Source organism: Wallemia ichthyophaga, assembly GCF_000400465.1.
Source record: "Wallemia ichthyophaga EXF-994 unplaced genomic scaffold scaffold7, whole genome shotgun sequence".
Lineage (NCBI taxonomy): Eukaryota > Fungi > Basidiomycota > Wallemiomycetes > Wallemiales > Wallemiaceae > Wallemia > Wallemia ichthyophaga.
In genome coordinates, this window is record NW_008806280.1 from 105,598 (window position 1) to 125,265 (window position 19,668).

Below are 19,668 nucleotides of genomic sequence, written 5' to 3' on the forward strand. Positions count from 1 at the left end.
GTCAAAATCCACCCAGCTCCCTCTCTAGCTCTGCCAATGCTTCGTTCTCCAGTGCATCCCTGTCTGCGTCCATCCCGCCCAGTTCATCATCTGGCGGTATGTCGTCTGGAATGTCATCGTGCGTGTCAGCCTTGTTACGCGGTGGCGGTGGCGGTGGTGATCGCGGTGGCGATGGCGATCTAAATAGGGCATCTTGTTGGTGCTTCTCTGATGCATTCTCATTGTCGTGTACCTTGTCGTGATCGTTCTCTCCCTCCCGCTCCAGCTCCACACCATCCACACCACCGACACCACCGACACCACCGACACCCATTTCACCCCTTCTCAAAGCATCCTTCCACCCCTTTAAAGCAGCCTCCATACGACGCTGATGGCAAATCTTCTCCGTGCGTTCTACGACATCGCCGAACTGCAATTTAGGGAAAAGTTTATGTGTCCAAAGGTGGTATCTGGCGAGCAGCCTACGCAAATCGGCCCATTCGTGCCCCTTACCTGCGAATTTCCAGTGAGCGCTATCGTGCATGAGCGCAGGTAAACCGTGTGTGCCGAGGAGTCTGTTCGTTGGTGAGTGAGTCACTCAGACAGTACTCCCACTCCCACTCACCTCTCTGCATCTATCTTGGCCACCACGCGTCTAGGTTTGCCTTGAACCGCGCCGTCGTCGTCGTCTTCTCCCCCGGCCGGCTGCTTGGCTGTGGCGAGGTCGTCGCCTATCGACTCGAATATATCGTCGACTGTTTGCTTGTGTGCGCTGTGGTCGTCGTGTGCTCTTTCATCCTCTCGATCGTTATCCACCTGTGTATGCGTGCGCTTACGCGTGCTCGCCGGCGCAACAACGCGCTCCTCGGACATTTCGCGTGCAGGTCTGCGAGTCAGGTTAGGCGGTGCGTCAAAGTCGATGAAAGACATGATCGTGTGTGTAGTGTGTAGTGTGTTGGGAGTGAACGGTGAACACACCACGCACACCAATGAACACGGCGAAACTCAAGCAATTCGGTGAAGAGCAGTGGCGCGGGAAGGGCGACAAGATAAATGCGGAGCTTTTCGTGATGACTTATGGGGCACTGGTGAAGCAGCTGTGGGAGGACTACGAGGATATTGGCGCGGTTAATAGCGCACTGGATCGAATGGGATATGGAATTGGTGTGCGTCTGATTGAGGAGTTTCTCGCAAAACATAGCCCGGGTTTGGCTAAATGTAGGGTCTTCGCTGAGACAGCTGACGTTGTGGCTAGCGTGGGGTTCAAGGTCTTCCTGAATGCTAGCGTTGGAGTGTCGCATATCACCCACGATGAATACTCGCTCACTCTTCTCGATAATCCGCTTAATCAGTTCGTTGCCCTCCCCGATTCAGCTGTCGAGAAAGGCCTCCTTTACAGCAACATACTCGCAGGTTGCGTTCGAGGTGCGCTTGAAATGGTTAATATGCACACCGCTGTTACTTTCACAGAGGATGAACTACTCGGCCACCAACACACCACTATCAACGTTAAATTACTCAATTATATCGATGAACATGTACCAGATGATGAATAAATGAATAAATGAATAAATGAATATAGAAATGAATTTATACCTTGGATATAAGATTGGATATATGGTTTGCATTTAAACAACCACACAACATCCACCGCCTTGTGGTGCGTATGGGTCTTCTTTCTTATCGACAGGGCCCCAGACAGAGGGGATCTGAGGGGAGTGTGTTAGTGTGACTGTCATGAACTACAGCCTCCATAACTTACCAAATAATCCTTGGTGGAATTACAAAACCTAATTAATCCCTGACTCGCTTCGCTGACATTGATCCGTGGACGCGCATAATCATCTTTAAGTCTCTGGTTGTGTTCGTTGAGGCGTCTAAGCTTTAATTCGCTCATACTTTGCTTGTGAGGTCTGCCTGTCATGACTTGATCACTCGAGTATTTAGGTGGCTCGTGGTGGCTGTTGTAATGAAACCAACGTGTATTCGAATACATTTGTCTAGACGCTTACATCTTCTTATAAGCCTTGTAGAGCATGCCACTCAACTCGGTCTGCTCAACTTCTTTCACTTTGCGCTCTCTCTTGAGCAACGCCTTTACCTCAGCCAACTCATCACGTAGACTAGCAATGGTATTGTGCAACGAGGCTATTTCATTAACCTGTTTGCTGAAATGGTCAACGAGTATTTCTTCGCTGCTGTTGCGTCTGCGAGTGGGTTGAGCGGGTTTAGTGGGTTTTGTTGGGGTATTGATAGCATCAAAGAAATCTGATGAGTTTGATGGATTAGGAGAGTGCCTTAAGTGCCTTGATTGGTGTGTTTTTCTTGCCTTCTTTGGTGGCTGTGGCTGTAGCTGTGGCTGTGATGTGGACTGGCTATTGAGACATTTGGTGGGTGTGGCTGGAATATCCCACTCGCTTTGATGTTTTCTTTTGTTTGTGCGTTGACCACCATCTACAATACTACCTCCCCCACTCGGGATATCAAACTCGGCGAGAACGTCGTCGTTGGTGTTAGTTGACCAGCTGCCCTTATTGTATTGATCATTTGCCATGATACAAGCTTGAATTATGTGTCTGCGGTTTGTTGTGCTCTGTACCTCGTCCAAGTGGCTATCAACGCATTTCTCGAAATCAGCGAGCCAAAAGAAATACTGGCAATTGTCACTATCGCCAATTGAGCACCTATAAAACAACTCCTGTGGATGCCTTTGTGTATTGGCTCTAAGGAGAAGTACACGCTTATCGTGATTACAGAGCGGCCAACCGAGTTTATCTGTATGATTTATAGCCTGTAGCAATTTAATAGCCATGAATGAATATTTTAAGTATCCCGGTTATCATCGCTGTTGGCTGCCAACCACCAGCACCAACACCACCATGGAAGCAGCCAGCCATACACGCAAGCAGCGTCTGGAAGCCTTGAATAATAGAACACACGGCACCGGCGAGCACATAGTTAAATTCAGAAACTACGATCCAACGAGTAGAGAGGTAAAGAAGGGCGATAACAGCCAGACCTCCGTCGACACAGTCGAATCCGCTGTCACTGGTTTAGTTGATTCTATCCTCGATAAAGATGAGGAGCTGCGTAATGAGGATTTGGATATCTTCAATATCGCACCAAAGAGACCAAACTGGGATATGAGGAGGCAATTGACCAATAAGATGTCTCTATTGAATAAGGCTGATCAGCTAGCTATCAATACACTGTTACGCAATAGACTTTCTAATCCCAACGACAATAACGTAAACAACGGTGCTGCTTTAGCCAGTGCCTCAAACAAACTCATCCATTACTCAGACCAAGATGATTGATACGCGCATTCTAACAATTCTAGCAATATATTTATTCTTTACTTACATAGCCTGTCGACGTGACGTCATTTCTATCGACTGTATCACATCACCTGCTTTCATATCCTGAAAGTTTTCAAATCCCAATCCACACTCTAATCCTTTACCTGCGTGGTTGATATCCTTCTTGTGATGTTTGAAAGTATCCAATCTACCCGTATACACTGTCTCACCACCTCTGATCACTCTCACACTCCCCTGTCTTGTGATATTTCCATTCCCTACTCTGACTCCAGCCACCCGCTTGAATGTACGACCTTTGACGTTGATATCGAACAACTCCACCACGCTAGCCTCACCCAGTACTCTCATTTCCGTTATCGGTGGGAGTAGTTCACTGACGCGTACCTTCATTTGATCTAGCAATCGGTATATTACCCCATCCACCGTCAGCTGTACATTCGACATGGCTGCTGTGTTCATTATACTGCGTGTGGCTTTAACGTTGAATCCTACGATAGATGCTGATGTGTGTGTTAACATTTCTACCTCGTTTCAATGACGCTAGCGATAACAATAACGCTAACACTCCAACCCACCTTCACCTGCCACTGCTCGCGTTATATCCGAATCACTTATATCACCCACCCCACTCGCAACGACTTTGACACGCGCGTGTTCGTTGCCGATATCTTCCAACGCCGCTACGAATGCCTCCACTGTGCCGCTGACGTCACCCTTGACAACGACATTGAGGTATTTAGTGGGTGTTTGTGCAGTATCTTGGGCGTTCTCCGCGTTATCATCGTGGCTAATTCCATGGGTGGTTTCGTTAGCATTCTCTCTCAGCTCACGATGAGCGAGGCGCTTATCGTTGATAACCTCGAGCTCGGCCATAGTTTTGAGGCGGTGCATAGCATCCACACGATTAGATACAGCCCGTTTAGCCTCATCTTCGCCGGTAGCTTCGAGGACCTCATCGCCCGCTTTAGGCAGGTCCTTCCACCCAGCGACGACAACGGGAAGGCCAACCTGAGCGCTCTTGACAGTTTCCCTCTTATCGCTCTCCATCTGTCTCACTTTACACCACGTCGCGCCACCCACAACGCACGCGCCTGCTTGGAGTACGCCACGCGTGACGAGCACAGTAGCGAGATTACCCCGCCCTTTATCGACGCGGCTCTCCAACACCACACCGTGAGCGCGGCCCGTCATCTCCGAACGCAAATCCTGCATTTCGCTCAGTGCGGCAATCGTATCAGTCAGCTCGGCCATTCCACGCCCACTGCGAGCTGATACTAACACGGCTGGCGTCTCGCCACCGAACTCCTCCAGCGTGACTCCATTCGCGAGGAGATCATACTTGATCGCTGTCGTATCTACACCTGCCTTGTCGCATTTGGTGATGGCTACGATCACACCGAGGTTGGAGCGCGTGCATAACTCAATCACCTCCTTTGTCTGCGGCATCACTCCGTCGTCCGCGGCTACCACAACCACCGCTATGTCCGTCACACTCGCACCGCGTGCGCGCATGTTTGTAAAAGCTGCATGGCCAGGTGTATCGAGGAAAGTGATGCTGTTGGGTGAGTCTGTTGTCGGTGTGGTGGTGCTGCCACTACTGCCGCTGCTGTTCGTGTTGGTGCTCAAGCTCGACACAGCCACGGAAAAGGCACCTATGTGCTGGGTAATGCCACCCGCTTCCGAGGGTGCAACAGCTGCAGATCTGAGCCTATCGAGCAGGGTAGTCTTGCCGTGATCTACGTGACCCATAATAGTGACGACGGGTGGACGCAGAGGGAGAGAGTCGGGTTCAGAATGTGGTGGGGAAGGGTACAGGTCGAATGCCCTCTCCTCATTCTGCACAGGTTCCAAACCACACTCCATAGCGAGGAGAGACGCGTCTTCAGATACGAGCACCCTGTCGTATTGCATATTGTCCAGCCCGGAATGTATCATTATCCGCTGTAGCTTGTCGAGGCGCATGTTGAATAGCCTGCTTAGGTTCGCTACGGATATGAATGCTGGGATGAATACTTGACGTTTGGCGGGTGCTGGTGCTTTATTGGGTGGTTTGGATGTGTTCTTCTTCTCCTTGGACTTGGTCGGCGCGTGTGCTGCCTGCTTCGACTTTGTCTTCTTCCAAGCCGATGGGTCTACATCGCCACTCAGCAGCGAACTCCTGCCGGATTTCTTCTTGTTCGCTGGTATTGGTTGGGTTTTGGTTTGTGGAGAGGTGGTATTGGGATTGCTAGTGGGATTACTAGTAGGATTACTAGTAGCCTTGCGAGTGTCCTTGCCATTGGCCTTGCTTGTAACCTCAGGAACTTTGAAATCAACCGGCCTAGCCCATTTATTGTGGAAAATAGAAGCTGTGTTTATATTTCTATGGCTATTTACCAGCACTCTCCTTCGCAGCACCCACATGACGGTCACAGACAAAGAGATTAAATTTACACTTAAGACATTGTAACATCTACAATTATCGTAGCCAAACCGAGTATTATCTCAACCACTATCAGCCATATCACGATCCTCTCGAGTCCTTCTGAGTGTCTGCTATACACGCTCTCTTTGAGCAGCCTGAGCAGATCCTGGAGAACTACAACACGCGTTATTTTGGTTATACTTGTTGATATATATATTCACCCACCTTCCACTCGCGCATTCAACAGATCTATCCTCTGCCTCACCTCCAGATACTGCCTGAACGCAAGGTACAGCGGCTCTAGATCGGGATATGTCCAGAACAGCTCTGGACTATCCAAAACTGATCCAACCACGTTGATATTCATCCGCAGTATGAATAATTGTCCCTGTATTCTCACTTAGTATTCCCTCATGAAAATATTCAAAACACCCTCACTATCTGCATCATTATCACTTTCCTAGGCATACCTATCTTTCCCGACGCTGCAATGTCCTGTGGTATATCCTTTGTCTGTTCAATTGTCGCCGATATCAGTTCCTCGAAGAGTGATATTTTCACGCTCTGTGCTAGTGCATGAGACAGTGCCAATTTGGTCCTACAGATTGTTAAAAGGTTTATTTAGCAACTTGAGACCCACATAAATGATGATCCACGTAGCAAGGCAATCACATCATGGAAAATACGCGTATAATCGGCGTAGTAGAAGTTGAGATCCTCCATCTCGACATCCTCAGCAGCCAGTTTATCCACCTCGAAGCGTTTCAGCATAGAAAGTACTCGCCTCTCCATCGCCTCCTCCATGCCCCACATGACGACGACGCCCGTCTCGGAAAAGAAGAAGACGTCTGGGGTGTGTGCGCCGAGTTGGAAGCGCTGATAACGCGATGTTTTCCGATCGACGAGTTCTGGCACGCCGAGCAAGTCGGCTTCTGCGTCAGTGTGTGAGTGTGAGTGCGTGCTTGCGTTTGCGTGGGTGTGAGGCACGTAAGGCGTGTAAATCACGTCATCGAACACTCTGGGATCGGTAGCGTGAGTGTATCGTCTAGATTCGAGATGTTTGAGTAGTTCTGGCTGACGATATGAGCTAGCAGTGCAATAAGCCGTGACGCCTGCATTGGGATATTGTGAGCAAAGATGCGCAACTCTCTCCACCATATTCTACGTACGCGGCAACCTCTCTTTCTCCTTCTTGGTGAGCAGTCTCGCGTCTTTGCGCGGTGCACCTGCAGGTATCCTCGCTATCTGCTGGTAGACCTCGGGGGCAGGCGTGGCCAAGTCGTCGTCATCGTAGTTGTCCTCCTCCTCGTCATCCTCCTCATCGTCGTCGTCGTTGTCCTCCGAGTGCCTCTCGCCGTGTCCTGCCCCGCCCAGCTTCAACGACGGCTCCTCGGGCAGCACTTTAAGCTTCTGCGACGCTTTCGTCGTCCGCTTCGCCCGCGCTTCCTGGGTCTTGGCGCCAGAGAAATGCTGGGGAAGACTTAGCTTGCGTGTGTTTGTCGGTGCCATTTTGCGTTGGTGGTGATGGTGGTTGCGTCAGAACAACGATGAGCGGATTATCGAGGATTCCACTGGAAAATCAACCACACGACTGCGTATTCTCGCCCAACTCGGATAACGTCTACGTCGGTCTCCTCACTGGGGAAATCAAGGGGTTCAGCTATACGGAACAAGGTTACGAGAGGAAACTGCGAGTGAGGCCGAGCAAGAAAAGCTGTCGTGGATTGGATGTGAGTGGAGACGGGAACACGCTCTACGCAGTCTCTAAGGATGGGTCGATGAGGTGGGTGTGTGTCGGTGGAAGCGAGAAGACACGACTTACACCGGCATTTCAGTCACATAGACGCAATCACCGGACAGACAGCCGCACACACGCAGAAGGCACACGGCGAGCCCATCAGTAGGGTCAAACTGACCATGCCAAACCTCCTCGCTACTGGCGACGACGAAGGCGTAGTGAAGCTATGGGACACGCGCAAACCCGAGCCACTGCGAGCATACACGCACCACTTCGACTATATCTCAGATTTCCACTATGAAGATGCTGATAGAAAACTACTCTCTTCTTCAGCTGATGGAACACTGAGCGTTATTGACGTGCGCAATAACAAACCAGAGCCTGTGGGGCATAGCGAGGATCAGGAGGATGAGCTGCTCTCTATTGCCCCACTCGCAGGTACATCCAAGTACGCCGTCGGTACACAGCTGGGTGTCCTCTCCATATTTAATAGCAAGCAGGGCTGGGGAGACTGTGTGGATCGGATACCAGGTCATCCTCAGTCTATTGACGCTCTCGTTAGCTTGGGCCAGTCTATTCTTGCTACTGGCTCGTCTGATGGTCTAATTCGCGTCATGAGCGTCTTGCCAACCAAATTCATGGGCGTTATTGGCGATCATGGAGAGTTTCCAATCGAGAGAATGAAACTTAGCGGCGATGGCAAGTGGCTCGCGTCCATGTCGCATAATGAAGAACTCATGATGACTAGAGTCGATGATATGTTTGAGGATAGCGATGGTGAGGATGACAAGGAGGATATGGAGGGAGTAGAGGGTGTTCAGAGTGGTGAAGATGCTGAAGATGCTGAGGATGCTGAGAACACAGCCACCGCTACAGCCACCGCACCAGACTCAGACTCAGATTCAGACTCAGACACCCCACAACAACCACAGCCGATCAAGAAGAGCAAGAAGAGCAAGCAGAATAAGCAATTTATACAAGATGAAGACTTTTTCGATGGATTGTAAATTTTCACTCTGTATCAGATGTATTATTGAGAAATACGCGTAGAAATGGACATATAAATGCACATACACATAGTACATGGAGTGACGCGTCTTTAATACAGATTCTTTTGATAGCTCATCTCACCACGCGTCTCGCGAATACCATCATCATCACCGATAACGCCATGGCAACGAACCAGCCACAGATAAACATAAGCTATGATGATGAACAGAGTGAGTATGGCGTGTGTGTTATATCCCCTCTTATCACTGTCCCCAGATAAGGCAGAGGATTTCCTTGGGAAGCACAAAGCAAATGAGCGCGAGCAATCTGACGCGACGCTATTGGCTGGGATGGAAGATGTGAACATGTATGGTTCAAGCACAGCCAATCCGGGCAATCCACCCAGCGGTCTCAAATACATGGATCAGCTCGTGCGTCTTGGGCGTACACGCGCACCACTCTAACACACCCACAGCAACGGATTTCAAACAGACTACAAGAGGAGCTCGTCATTGATCTTGAGGACGTGGCTAGTGTGAGTATTCGCCTTTCACCGCCCGCTCCACTCACTCTCAGCAGCACCAAGGCGGCCCCAGCCTCGTACATAGCATCACAAACAACACGCGCCGCTACATTGACATTTTCAGTAAAGCGGTCGACAAGCTTATGCCGCAGCCTACGCTCGACATTTCCAGCAAAGACGACGTTCTCGACACTATCGCCCACCAGCGTCGCCAGAAGCAGTCGGAGAATGAAGAATCTGGCATGCAGGGTTTCCCTGAGCAGATTATGCGTCGCTACAACCTCTACTTCAAGCCACGCAACGCTGCCCCTCTTCTCGCCGTGCGCACCATCCGCGGTGCAGACGTCGGTAAATTGGTAACCGTTAAGGCGATAGTGACGCGCGTATCGGAAGTGAAGCCATGCCTCAAGTTCAACGCATACACCTGCGACGCGTGTGGACATGAGATTTTCCAAGAAATCACCTCGAGACAATTCACTCCGATCACCGACTGTGTGTCTTCTGACTGCCAGATCAACCAGACGAAGGGATCGCTACATCAACAAACACGTGCATGTCGCTTCATGGCGTTCCAAGAAGTCAAGGTGCAGGAAATGGCAGAACAGGTCCCTGTCGGACATATACCGCGCACAATGACCATTCATATGTATGGGAATCTCGCTCGCACCGTTAATCCAGGTGACGTTTGCCATATCGCTGGTATTTTCCTTCCTCAGCCTTACACAGGCTTTAGGGCTATACGCGCTGGTCTCCTCCAAGACACTTACCTCGAGGCGCAGTATGTCCACCAGCTCAAAAAGCAGTACGACGAAATGGAATTGACCCCCGAGATCGAGGAAAAGATTGCTGAACTCACCCAGGATCCTTCCCTCTATTCCAAGCTTGCCAATTCGATAGCTCCAGAAATATACGGCCACGACGACGTAAAAAAAGCTCTGCTCTTGCTGCTCGTTGGTGGTGTAACTAAGGGGATGGGAGACGGGATGAAAATACGTGGAGACATTAATGTGTGTCTGATGGGTGATCCAGGTGTAGCCAAGTCGCAGCTCCTCAAGTACATATCCAAGATAGCACCTCGCGGGGTGTACACAACGGGACGCGGTTCCTCTGGAGTAGGATTGACAGCGGCGGTGATGCGCGACCCCGTCACCGACGAGATGGTTCTTGAAGGCGGTGCACTCGTCCTAGCCGACAATGGTATCTGCTGCATCGATGAGTTCGACAAGATGGAAGAGATGGATCGTACAGCCATCCACGAAGTGATGGAGCAACAAACTATATCTATCTCAAAAGCAGGCATCACGACTACCCTTAACGCCCGCACATCAATCCTCGCAGCTGCCAACCCACTCCTCGGACGTTACAACCCCAAGATATCCCCCGTAGACAACATCAACTTGCCCGCTGCACTGCTATCGCGTTTCGACATACTCTTCCTCATGCTCGACTCACCCAGTCGCGAGGCGGACGAGCGACTCGCGCAGCATGTCACCTACGTGCACATGCACAACCAGCATCCACAAATAGAACATGAGCCTGTAGATCCGGTGATAATGAGGCATTACATCGCTCTCGCTCGTCAGAAACGTCCTGTCGTACCCCAGGCGGTGGCTGAGTATCTCACCGGCACTTACGTTCAGTTGCGCAAGGCGCAGAAGGAGGATGAGTCCGGTTTTACTTACACCTCAGCACGTACCCTCCTTGGCGTTCTTCGTCTCTCACAGGCCCTCGCTAGGTTGCGCTTTGCTGACGTCGTTGAGCCCGCTGATGTGGACGAGGCGCTTCGTTTACTAGACGTTTCCAAAGCCTCCCTTTACGATAGTAAGGATGGAAATCGTGCAGAGAATGATATGTCGGCTACTTCTAAAATCTGGCGCATTATTCGCGATCTTAGACGCATTAATGCCGCTGGTAGAGAGGGCGATGGTGACGATGACCTCCTTCAACTTAATCTCCGCCAGGTTAGAGATAGAGTGCTAGCTAAGGGCTTTACAGAGGATGCGCTTATGGATACTATCAACGAGTATGAACGTCTCGATATCATTCAAAGAGTCGCTGGCGGTACTCAGATACGCTTCGTCGATGAATTGTAGGAGCGCTTTGCTTCGGTGTTGTTGTAGTCATAGTTCTTGTCACAGTCACTCTGATTCGTCCAATGTAATATAAGTTATATAAATTAATCAAATTAATCTTATGTCTATAGAGATGACTGTGTTGAATTTTTTTGGTGTGTCAGATGGGCCACTACGATGGCATTCTTGGCAGCAGATGACGGCAATTTCTCCCATCTACCCATGCGAGGTTCTTGAGCTGTAGCGGCAACGAGGACGAGCTGATCCTTCTCCTGCTCTTCCTGAACGAGCTGAATGGAGTTGACGAATCCTTTAGCGTCGATTTCTGCGAGTTTAGAGAAAGCCTTAAGATTCGCATCTATCCTCCATAGCCTAATATAGCCATCGCTGGACCCACTAGCAAAGAGATCCGAGTAGGGAAATGCAGCGAGCGCAGTGATTCCTCTGGGCTGCTTGATGACGCCCTCAGTCTCCGAGTGGTGGTGGTGCACGCCGTGTGCGAGATAGCTAGTGTAGATAGCTTTCTTCTTACCAATGTTCCACAAACTGATGAATCCTGAGTCACCACCAGTCAGGAAATGTTGCTCGTCGATCATGGCACACACGTCGAGACTGCCCTCCACGAAACCGGCTTGCTTGCCACGACGAATGGGCTCGCCGTCAACATCCATGCCCTGAGCATCGAAGTCAAGAGCACCGTCTATCATGTCGCGTATCTTAGATCTGCCACCACCTCTAAAGACTAATTGAGACTCGTCTACTACTTTCCAGTAACGCGCAGATTTGTCGCGACATCCAACACTCAGCGCCAGGTCAGACCTGAGTACGTCGACTGAGTAGATGGAGTCTTGGTGTCCGAAGAGTGTCTCTACGTAGGATGGAGGGTCTGGTGGGCTAGGAGGGAAAGAGTAAATTTTGATGGATCTGTCTAAACTGGCAGCGAAGAGCGCAGTGGGGGTTGATTTTCTAAAGGATAACGAGGTAATCGAGTCTTTGAAGCCAGGAATAGTGGTAATTAGGGAGAAAGGGGATGTTTGGGTGTTGTAAATGTCGATAGTGTTGATTGAGGTACCAACAGCGAGCCAATTGAAATCAGGGGAAGTTGCTAAGCATAAGGGGTGCCTAGTGGGTAATCTGTGCCTGTCCTTTGAGTTTAAGGGCTGCGTGTATAGATTATTATCCTTTGCGCTGAATACTAGGATTGGTGTGGTAGAAGTAAATGAAATGATAGCGTGAGTGAGTGGTGATTTGTGCTTAATAGATCTAACTGTCTTAATATTTAAATTGGCTGATATAAATTTATTCATTTTGTTGCTCTTTTCGAGTAAATTGGATTCCAACGTCGTCTCGACATCCTCGCCGTCTAAACCACTCAAATACTCCTTTGCGAGCTTAATTCTCTTATTCTGTACATCTCCCTCATCTTCGCTACTCGACGAGTACACTTCTTCTTCTCTCTCTCTCTCGCTTTCACTCCCACTCGATACGGAAGACATGATGGATTGCGTCCTAGATGCGTATAAACGTGAAATATCAATCGAGTTGAATGAAATTAAAAATAATTTTATATTCAAAATAAACGTTGATCTAGCCAGCTACTCGCTGTCGTACTCTTCTAAGCTGCTCATCTCGCTATCCACCACCCACAAACACGTTTTTAAGTACGCTTTTCCTCCTTGATCCTATACTCCCATCATTTAACATGAATTAATCAGAAATGGCGATCTCGCTGCTATCGTCGACACAAAGAACGCCGAGCTATTTCGAGGTGTTGTTTACTCTTCCACAACTGACAATATTACCATCTCCATCGACAGAGATGAGCTCGATCTCCCTTCTCCAATCTACCTCGTAAAGCTTCAAGATGAATCCACCTATAACAGGCTGCTACACACTATTTCCATCTACCAGAAAATCTTCACTTCAAACACCCAATCTCCCTTAATCAACACTATCTTTGGCCTGTCCAAGCCTACATTTTGCCAGACTCCACCTGCGCTCTACCTCGACAAGTCACTCAACGATTCTCAAAAGCGCGCCGTCGATCGGTGCATCTCTGCCGATCATCTATCCCTTATCCACGGCCCGCCAGGAACTGGAAAGTCGTACACGCTAATCGAAATTATTCGTCAGCTAATAACTCAAAATAAGCGCATTTTAGTTTGCGGTGCTTCCAATTTGGCTGTAGACAACATCCTCGAGCGCCTCTCCGCACACAACATCCCCGTCACCAGACTCGGTCACCCCGCACGCATCCTGCACTCTCTCCAACCACACACCCTCGAGTATCAGACCTCCCACTCGCACCAGAATGATATCGTCAATGACGTCAAGAAGGAGCTCGAGGACTTGATGAAAGACTTAAAAGACGGCCGTATTAAAGGCAAGCTCAAGCGGAAGAATGCGTGGAATGAAGTTAGGGAATTGAGGAAGGAGCATCGCAAGCGATCTGCTGGGGTGCTCAACAACCTCATCACTCGCGCTCAAGTAGTACTGTGTACCCTGCACGGCGCAGGCGGACGTCAGCTGCACAACAAACATTTTGATGTGTGTATCATAGACGAGTCCACACAGGCACTTGAACCTAGCTGTCTTATCCCTGTCCTCAAAGCCAATAAACTGATTCTAGTGAGTTTAAAACACTTTGCGGATGAGTTGAAATTTGACCTTGCTATTTAGGCAGGCGACCCCCTCCAGCTACCACCCACCGTACTCGCCCAGCCGGGCAAGAAGAAGAAGGAGGTACCCAAGATAATACCCAAAGATGGCGCGAAGAAGGCAGAGGAGGGTGCCAATGGGGGAAAAGATACACAAGAAGCAACTGCAGCACTCTCCAAAACATCAATCAGTAGCCATTCTCCACCCACCCAACCTACCCTTAAACCACTAGCCTCGCTCAACCAAACCCTCTTCGAACGGTTAGTCGGAATACACGGCAACAGGATCAAGACGCTACTCAGCGAGCAATACCGCATGAACGATCTTATAATGCGCTACCCGTCCGAATCAATGTATGGGGGAGCGTTGACTGCACACTCGTCAGTATCGCACCATACGTTGCTCGATCTGCCCAGTGTACAAGCGCACGAAGGAGCGCATGACGAAATAGAGCTCAATTCACCCCTCGTCCTTTTAGACACCGATGGTCTAGACTACATGGAGCGCGTCGACTCGGAGGAGATGAAGAAGGGCGAGGAGGAGGGCAGCAAGTACAACGAAAATGAGGTCGAAGTGGTGCGCGAAAAGGTTGGACAGCTCGTCAGTCAAGGTGTCCTCGATACCCAGATCGCCATCATCACCCCTTATCAAGCTCAAGTGGGACATCTCAAAAACGCTCTGAGAGGTACATACCCCGGTTGCGAGATCGGCAGTGTCGATGGCGTACAGGGACGCGAGGAGGAAGTAGTGATCATGTCGCTTGTGCGCTCGAATGATGCAGTGGGTGTCTAACGCTTTGTGCTTTTAGTTAGTTGATCACCGCTCACTACTCTCTTTTTTCTTTTAGGGCGAAGTAGGCTTTTTGAAGGAGGAACGCAGGTTGAATGTGGCTATGACCAGAGCTAAAAGGCAGCTGGTGGGTGTTTTGATTTTTTTTTTCATTTGGCCGGGTGCTGATTTTGCATTGCAGATTGTCGTCGGGAATAGCGCAACTATCAGACGCGGGAGCACATACCTGAAGAAGTGAGTTTGTTGAGGTTTTGATTTGTGTTTAGCTTATCACACGCGCAGGTGGATGGACTTTTTGGAAGAGCACGCTGATATTCAGGTGCCTGAGTAATTTTTCTTTGTAGATGACGAGATAAGCAAATGAGTAGATAAATAGACTTTTTTGCGTGCTCCTATCTGATTGGCTGAGAGTGTGATGATTTGAAAGAAGATGAATTGGATGCAATTGTTTACATGGGTGTTTTAAGCGTACCCGCGTGTGCTACTTTCCTCTTACGCCGCAACCGCAGATCTGGATAGGTGCACACCACCGCGCACACAAATAAAGACGCGTAATTTCAGAGCTAAGGAGCCTTTAAATGCTTCAGCCCCACTTCAGCATCGTATTTACACCTCAAACGCCAACGAAAAAGAAATAAATTCCTCATCAAGCTGATTTTGACGCGCCTGGGATCTCTCACCCGAACGACGACGACGATCGATTAAGCGGGATATTAAAGGATTTCTAAAGCATACAGCACAGCGAAAACGTCATGAAAACTCCGCCACGCCCAAAATCGACAAAGCTCTCCGAGACGTGCGCACCACCGCCGGAGACGATTAGAGATAAGAAGAGGAATAAGAAATATTCGCGGCATGGGCTCTTAGGGGAGGTGAGAAATGACAGCGACGGGGATGAAAACGAATCTGACACTCGAGTAGGGCGGATTCGCACGAGTGTACGAAGTCGAGGATGACCACGGCGGGTTGCTTGCCATTAAGACAATATCTAAAACAGCGCTGCAGTCCAAGAAAAACAGGACTAAGGTGTGTCTTGAATTCTGATAATATTGTGACGCACACACTGACACACTCACAGCTCTATGCTGAAATCAAACTGCATAAAGCATTATCACACCCGAATATAGTCGGCTTTGAGGAATGCTTCGAGGATGAAGAAAACGTTTACATGCTGATGGAATTGTGCAAGGCAGGCAATATGATGGATCTTCTTCGCGCGAGAAAGAGATACACAGCTCCAGAAACACGCTTCTTCCTCGTACAGCTTATAGGCGCGTGTCAGTACATGCACGAGCATTCAGTTATTCACCGTGACCTTAAACTGGGCAACTTGTTTTTGGACGAGTCGATGAATGTCAAAGTGGGTGACTTTGGCTTGGCCGCTTTGATTGAGCGCGAGGGCGAGCGGAAGAAAACAATATGCGGTACTCCAAATTATATCGCTCCAGAAGTTCTATTTGATACATCGAATGGACACAGCTTTGAAGTCGACGTGTGGTCTATTGGCGTAATCATGTACACTCTTCTAGTAGGGAAACCACCGTTTCAGACCAAAGATGTCAAGGAAATTTACAAGTGGGTTTGAGACACTGCTGAGACATGCGCACTTAACACTCACCCTTCAGACGGATAAAAGACAATTTGTACGAATTCCCAGTGGATGATCCAATCCCGACTGAAGCTGAGGATCTCATTTCGTGCATCCTGACACCAGATCCTAGTGGGTTTGAGTTACTTAATAACTTGATTTTTCAGCTAACAACAAACTCCAGACGACAGACCGACTCTTCACGAAATTTTAGACCATCCTTTCTTTAGTGGGATTACGCCGCCATCTATCCCGTCAACAGCGCGCATGTCTAAACCTGACTTCAGCAACGTGACAAACGCAATGTCTAAACATAACATGCGCAGGCTGCGTCAGCAAGTAGAGCTCGACATTTCACGCCCAATAGCGGCCAAGAATGGCGAAGAGAAGACGGAGAGTGTGTCTGTCGCAGAGCAGGAGAGGGAGTTCAACAAGGCAGTACAACCATCATCGCCAATCTCCACACTGCTCAGCTCGGCCAGGCAGCCACTGATTGTTGCCAACAGTCTCCCATCGCAGCCGCTGCTTAGACAGGCGACAACTGCAGCACTTGCTGAGAAAGAGAAGAAACAGAAAATGGAAATACACGCATCGAACAAGAAATACATGGAGAATTTGGAAAAGAAAGATGGCGAGGACGAGGAAATTGCTGATCAGAAGCTGAGAATAGTTAGTGAAATGGTCAACAACGATGAGAAAAATAAAGGAAAAGCGAGAGCATTGGATGAGAATAATCAACTTCCACCACCTAAAAGCAAAAGCAAGAGCAGTTGTTTTGTGGAAATGCACACTAATCTTCACAACGCATTCACTGCCAAACGTGAAGCAAAGCGTTTCGAGATACCATCACAATACCGCGACACAGATTCGGACAAAGCATCCAAAGTTTTCATAGTTAGTTGGTTAGATTACTGCAATAAATATGGAATGGGATATGCATTAACTGATGGCACCGTTGGCGTGTATTTCAACGATTCAACATCCATGGTGCTATCACCTGCAAAGGAAACGGTTGACTATATAGCGTCTCGTGGTAAATCGAGCACAGCGGTAAGGAAAAATTTCAACATAGATAAGGAGATACCGAAGGATTTAGAAAGTAAGATGTTGTTGTTGAGACATTTCGAGGATTATATGCTCGAGAGGCTCTATGGAGCACGTTCATACACATACGTAGATGAAGAAAGGCGGAAGGGGATGACTTTTGTGCAGAGATACTATCGGATGAAAAATCTGATAGTGTTCAAGCTGTCAAATGATGTCGTGCAATTCAACTTTTATGATCACACCAAGATGATACTCAGTCAGGGAGGGTGTTTGGTTACATACATCGATAAGGATTACGCGTTATCGAGATGGACACTGGATGAGATATTGGAAAAGCAAAGCAAGGATGAAAGGGAGAAGAAAAAGATGGAAGGGATATTAGTCAAGCTCAAGTACTGTAAGGATGTATTTGCAACAGGGAGGTAGTGGCAAGTGTAAGAACATGACGATTAATAAAGTATGTGTACATGATGTGAGGTGTGTTTATAGCTTAAGCGATGTTACGGAGGACAAGAATGACGGAATCGCCGCTAATTTGGGTGTGGTTAGGAGGGTGTTTCAGTTAAAGACATAGCACTCACCGCAGGAACATTTTGCTAATGAATCTATCCTTATTGATTGGTTGCTTCCCTTTTCCTTTTGGAACTTCTGTCCACATTTCCTTTACATTTTCAAGCACCTAGGTGAAACGAATGAGAAGACAAGTAAAATGAGAGCAATTATAGTACCATATTTGAATGCCTATCGAAAGCTTTAACTCTTGCTAGCAATTTCCTGTTATTTCTCAAACTGACTAATATTTGAGTGTTATTCTTCACGCTCTGCTGGAGCACCGATAAAGGACCTTGGCTGAGTTCAAACTCCTCCAGTTGTCTAATTTGATCCTCATTCAACTCAGATTTTGGCGTATTTACGAATTCAGACATGTAGCTTTACGTTGGCTTGTGATGGTCAAGAGGAAACGAAGTGAGCCATTCGTATGCAATCATTGCGGAAAGTCTTTTGAAAAATTATCAAAGTATACAGAGCATACACGCAAGCACACCGGGGAGGTGCGTTTGGCTTGTCCAATTGATTTACCTACTAAACCACCCATAGAGACCATTGAAGTGCTCAAAATGCAATGCTGTGTTTAGAAAAGATAGCCACTTAAAAGCACACGAGCGAACGCACGAATCAGAATCGAGTAAACCATTCAGCTGCACTCACTGTGATAAACAATTCTGGACGAATCAACACCTAAAAAGGCATTTAAAAACACACGAATCAAGCTTCATTTGCAACTACTGCGATAAATCATTCTCAAAACAATATCAACTTAGAAATCACGTCGCTGGTGAGCATAATCCAGTTGGTACTCTACCACACATATGTGCACACCCGGGCTGCACGAAATCATTCCCTACAAACGCGAAGCTCAGAAGACATGCTCAAGTTCATCAGTCTGATAGATATAGCTGTGGACACGATCAATGTACTCACCTCTCTTTTAACAAATGGACCGAACTTCAGGCGCATATCAGACAAGAACATAAACCAACTTGTCCTTACGAGTCTTGTCACAAGGTTTTTAGTAATAGGACCAACCTCAACCAGCATTTGCTTCTCCATGACCAGAAAGAGGTGGAGAGGGAATTGGGTTTAGAGGAGCAGGCAAAAAACGTAAAAGGTGGTTTGGTTGCTAGAGATTTTCATTGTCAGGTGCAGGGCTGTGACAAGAGCTTCAAATCTCACCGTGCTCTCACCGTCCACATCAACACCACTCATCTCAACATACGTCCCTTCGTTTGTCTCCAATGCGATAAGAGCTATGGCTACAAACATCTGCTACAGAGACACTTACAAACGCACAAAAAACAAAAGGATGTTAAGAAGCCAAAGAAGACCACTATCGAGAAGTTCACCGGTGTTGATTACATGAAAAGAAACATCGAATGCCCATATAAGGATATACTTGAGTTAGATACTCTCCCGGACTGCTCTTTTAGATATACTAGACGCTACGATCTACGTCGACACCTCGCCTCCAAGCATCACATTCACTTCACTAAAGAAGAGCTGGATTATTGGTTGGACGGAGGCATAGACGAGCAAGAAAGTGTCAGTGCGAATGAAGAAGAGCTGAACAAGGAGCATAAAAGCCAACATGAGAGCTTGACTGAGGATGAGGAGCTGGATCAATCAATAGAAGCGCAGGATTGATGCAGCTAACATTTATATATTTATTTGTACTTAAATTGTAATGTTTGTAATATATGTATCATTTTGTAGCTATTGACTTTGTGAAAACTTCTCAGCGTCGAGCAGCGCTTTGTAAACATCCACTTATTTTTGACATGCTACAGGGATGATGATTTGTTTTGAAAATGCAAATTCATACTATAGAATCTAGAAGATTCCAACACAATCTTCCTTGTCCCCATACCCCAACTATTTGTTTTTTTAGGAATGCACCAGTCGATCCAAACCCCCTTCCCTCGGGATTCAGAGTTGAGCTGACCCCCACTTTGATTTACAATACATCATTTTCGATAAGTATTCATTGAATAATAGTGACCTT

The 19,668-nt window shown here is 48.1% G+C and overlaps 13 protein-coding genes across 13 annotated transcripts; 7 read left to right on the forward strand and 6 right to left on the reverse strand.

Moving 5' to 3' along the window:
* Nucleotide 1: 1 nt before the first annotated feature.
* Nucleotides 2-909, reverse strand: J056_004161 (TIMELESS-interacting protein; the record flags this gene model as incomplete). Its single annotated transcript, XM_009269362.1, has 2 exons — nt 2-554; nt 605-909. 2 exons carry the CDS (start codon nt 907-909, stop codon nt 2-4), a joined length of 858 nt encoding a protein of 285 aa, XP_009267637.1.
* A 59-nt stretch (nt 910-968) lies between these two features.
* On the forward strand, nt 969-1,535 carry J056_004162 (Trafficking protein particle complex subunit 3; the record flags this gene model as incomplete). Its single annotated transcript, XM_009269363.1, has 1 exon — nt 969-1,535. One exon carries the CDS (start codon nt 969-971, stop codon nt 1,533-1,535), a length of 567 nt encoding a protein of 188 aa, XP_009267638.1.
* A 72-nt stretch (nt 1,536-1,607) lies between these two features.
* J056_004163 (Guanine nucleotide-binding protein subunit gamma) lies at nt 1,608-2,791 on the reverse strand (the record flags this gene model as incomplete). Its single annotated transcript, XM_009269364.1, has 3 exons — nt 1,608-1,688; nt 1,742-1,940; nt 1,992-2,791. The coding sequence occupies 3 exons, from the start codon at nt 2,789-2,791 to the stop codon at nt 1,608-1,610; spliced, it is 1,080 nt and encodes a 359-aa protein (XP_009267639.1).
* Nucleotides 2,792-2,858: 67 nt separating this feature from the next.
* On the forward strand, nt 2,859-3,296 carry J056_004164 (Coiled-coil domain-containing protein 12; the record flags this gene model as incomplete). Its single annotated transcript, XM_009269365.1, has 1 exon — nt 2,859-3,296. One exon carries the CDS (start codon nt 2,859-2,861, stop codon nt 3,294-3,296), a length of 438 nt encoding a protein of 145 aa, XP_009267640.1.
* Nucleotides 3,297-3,338: 42 nt separating this feature from the next.
* J056_004165 (uncharacterized protein) lies at nt 3,339-5,702 on the reverse strand (the record flags this gene model as incomplete). The annotated part of the gene is made up of 2 exons (XM_009269366.1): nt 3,339-3,799; nt 3,875-5,702. The coding sequence occupies 2 exons, from the start codon at nt 5,700-5,702 to the stop codon at nt 3,339-3,341; spliced, it is 2,289 nt and encodes a 762-aa protein (XP_009267641.1).
* A 32-nt stretch (nt 5,703-5,734) lies between these two features.
* On the reverse strand, nt 5,735-7,212 carry J056_004166 (Sporulation protein RMD1; the record flags this gene model as incomplete). The annotated part of the gene is made up of 5 exons (XM_009269367.1): nt 5,735-5,877; nt 5,929-6,091; nt 6,142-6,301; nt 6,344-6,815; nt 6,873-7,212. The coding sequence occupies 5 exons, from the start codon at nt 7,210-7,212 to the stop codon at nt 5,735-5,737; spliced, it is 1,278 nt and encodes a 425-aa protein (XP_009267642.1).
* A 38-nt stretch (nt 7,213-7,250) lies between these two features.
* On the forward strand, nt 7,251-8,448 carry J056_004167 (WD repeat-containing protein JIP5; the record flags this gene model as incomplete). The annotated part of the gene is made up of 2 exons (XM_009269368.1): nt 7,251-7,486; nt 7,539-8,448. The coding sequence occupies 2 exons, from the start codon at nt 7,251-7,253 to the stop codon at nt 8,446-8,448; spliced, it is 1,146 nt and encodes a 381-aa protein (XP_009267643.1).
* A 164-nt stretch (nt 8,449-8,612) lies between these two features.
* On the forward strand, nt 8,613-11,047 carry J056_004168 (DNA replication licensing factor mcm7; the record flags this gene model as incomplete). Its single annotated transcript, XM_009269369.1, has 4 exons — nt 8,613-8,661; nt 8,708-8,862; nt 8,907-8,966; nt 9,011-11,047. 4 exons carry the CDS (start codon nt 8,613-8,615, stop codon nt 11,045-11,047), a joined length of 2,301 nt encoding a protein of 766 aa, XP_009267644.1.
* Nucleotides 11,048-11,151: 104 nt separating this feature from the next.
* Nucleotides 11,152-12,522, reverse strand: J056_004169 (uncharacterized protein; the record flags this gene model as incomplete). Its single annotated transcript, XM_009269370.1, has 1 exon — nt 11,152-12,522. The coding sequence occupies one exon, from the start codon at nt 12,520-12,522 to the stop codon at nt 11,152-11,154; it is 1,371 nt and encodes a 456-aa protein (XP_009267645.1).
* A 221-nt stretch (nt 12,523-12,743) lies between these two features.
* On the forward strand, nt 12,744-14,804 carry J056_004170 (DNA polymerase alpha-associated DNA helicase A; the record flags this gene model as incomplete). The annotated part of the gene is made up of 6 exons (XM_009269371.1): nt 12,744-12,799; nt 12,844-13,654; nt 13,706-14,464; nt 14,532-14,600; nt 14,655-14,707; nt 14,756-14,804. The coding sequence occupies 6 exons, from the start codon at nt 12,744-12,746 to the stop codon at nt 14,802-14,804; spliced, it is 1,797 nt and encodes a 598-aa protein (XP_009267646.1).
* A 421-nt stretch (nt 14,805-15,225) lies between these two features.
* Nucleotides 15,226-17,534, forward strand: J056_004171 (Serine/threonine-protein kinase plo1; the record flags this gene model as incomplete). Its single annotated transcript, XM_009269372.1, has 5 exons — nt 15,226-15,345; nt 15,395-15,499; nt 15,552-16,048; nt 16,099-16,193; nt 16,246-17,534. The coding sequence occupies 5 exons, from the start codon at nt 15,226-15,228 to the stop codon at nt 17,532-17,534; spliced, it is 2,106 nt and encodes a 701-aa protein (XP_009267647.1).
* Nucleotides 17,535-17,598: 64 nt separating this feature from the next.
* J056_004172 (Small nuclear ribonucleoprotein Sm D2) lies at nt 17,599-18,034 on the reverse strand (the record flags this gene model as incomplete). The annotated part of the gene is made up of 3 exons (XM_009269373.1): nt 17,599-17,638; nt 17,690-17,787; nt 17,837-18,034. 3 exons carry the CDS (start codon nt 18,032-18,034, stop codon nt 17,599-17,601), a joined length of 336 nt encoding a protein of 111 aa, XP_009267648.1.
* Nucleotides 18,035-18,055: 21 nt separating this feature from the next.
* On the forward strand, nt 18,056-19,310 carry J056_004173 (Transcription factor IIIA; the record flags this gene model as incomplete). Its single annotated transcript, XM_009269374.1, has 2 exons — nt 18,056-18,160; nt 18,207-19,310. 2 exons carry the CDS (start codon nt 18,056-18,058, stop codon nt 19,308-19,310), a joined length of 1,209 nt encoding a protein of 402 aa, XP_009267649.1.
* Nucleotides 19,311-19,668: the final 358 nt, after the last annotated feature.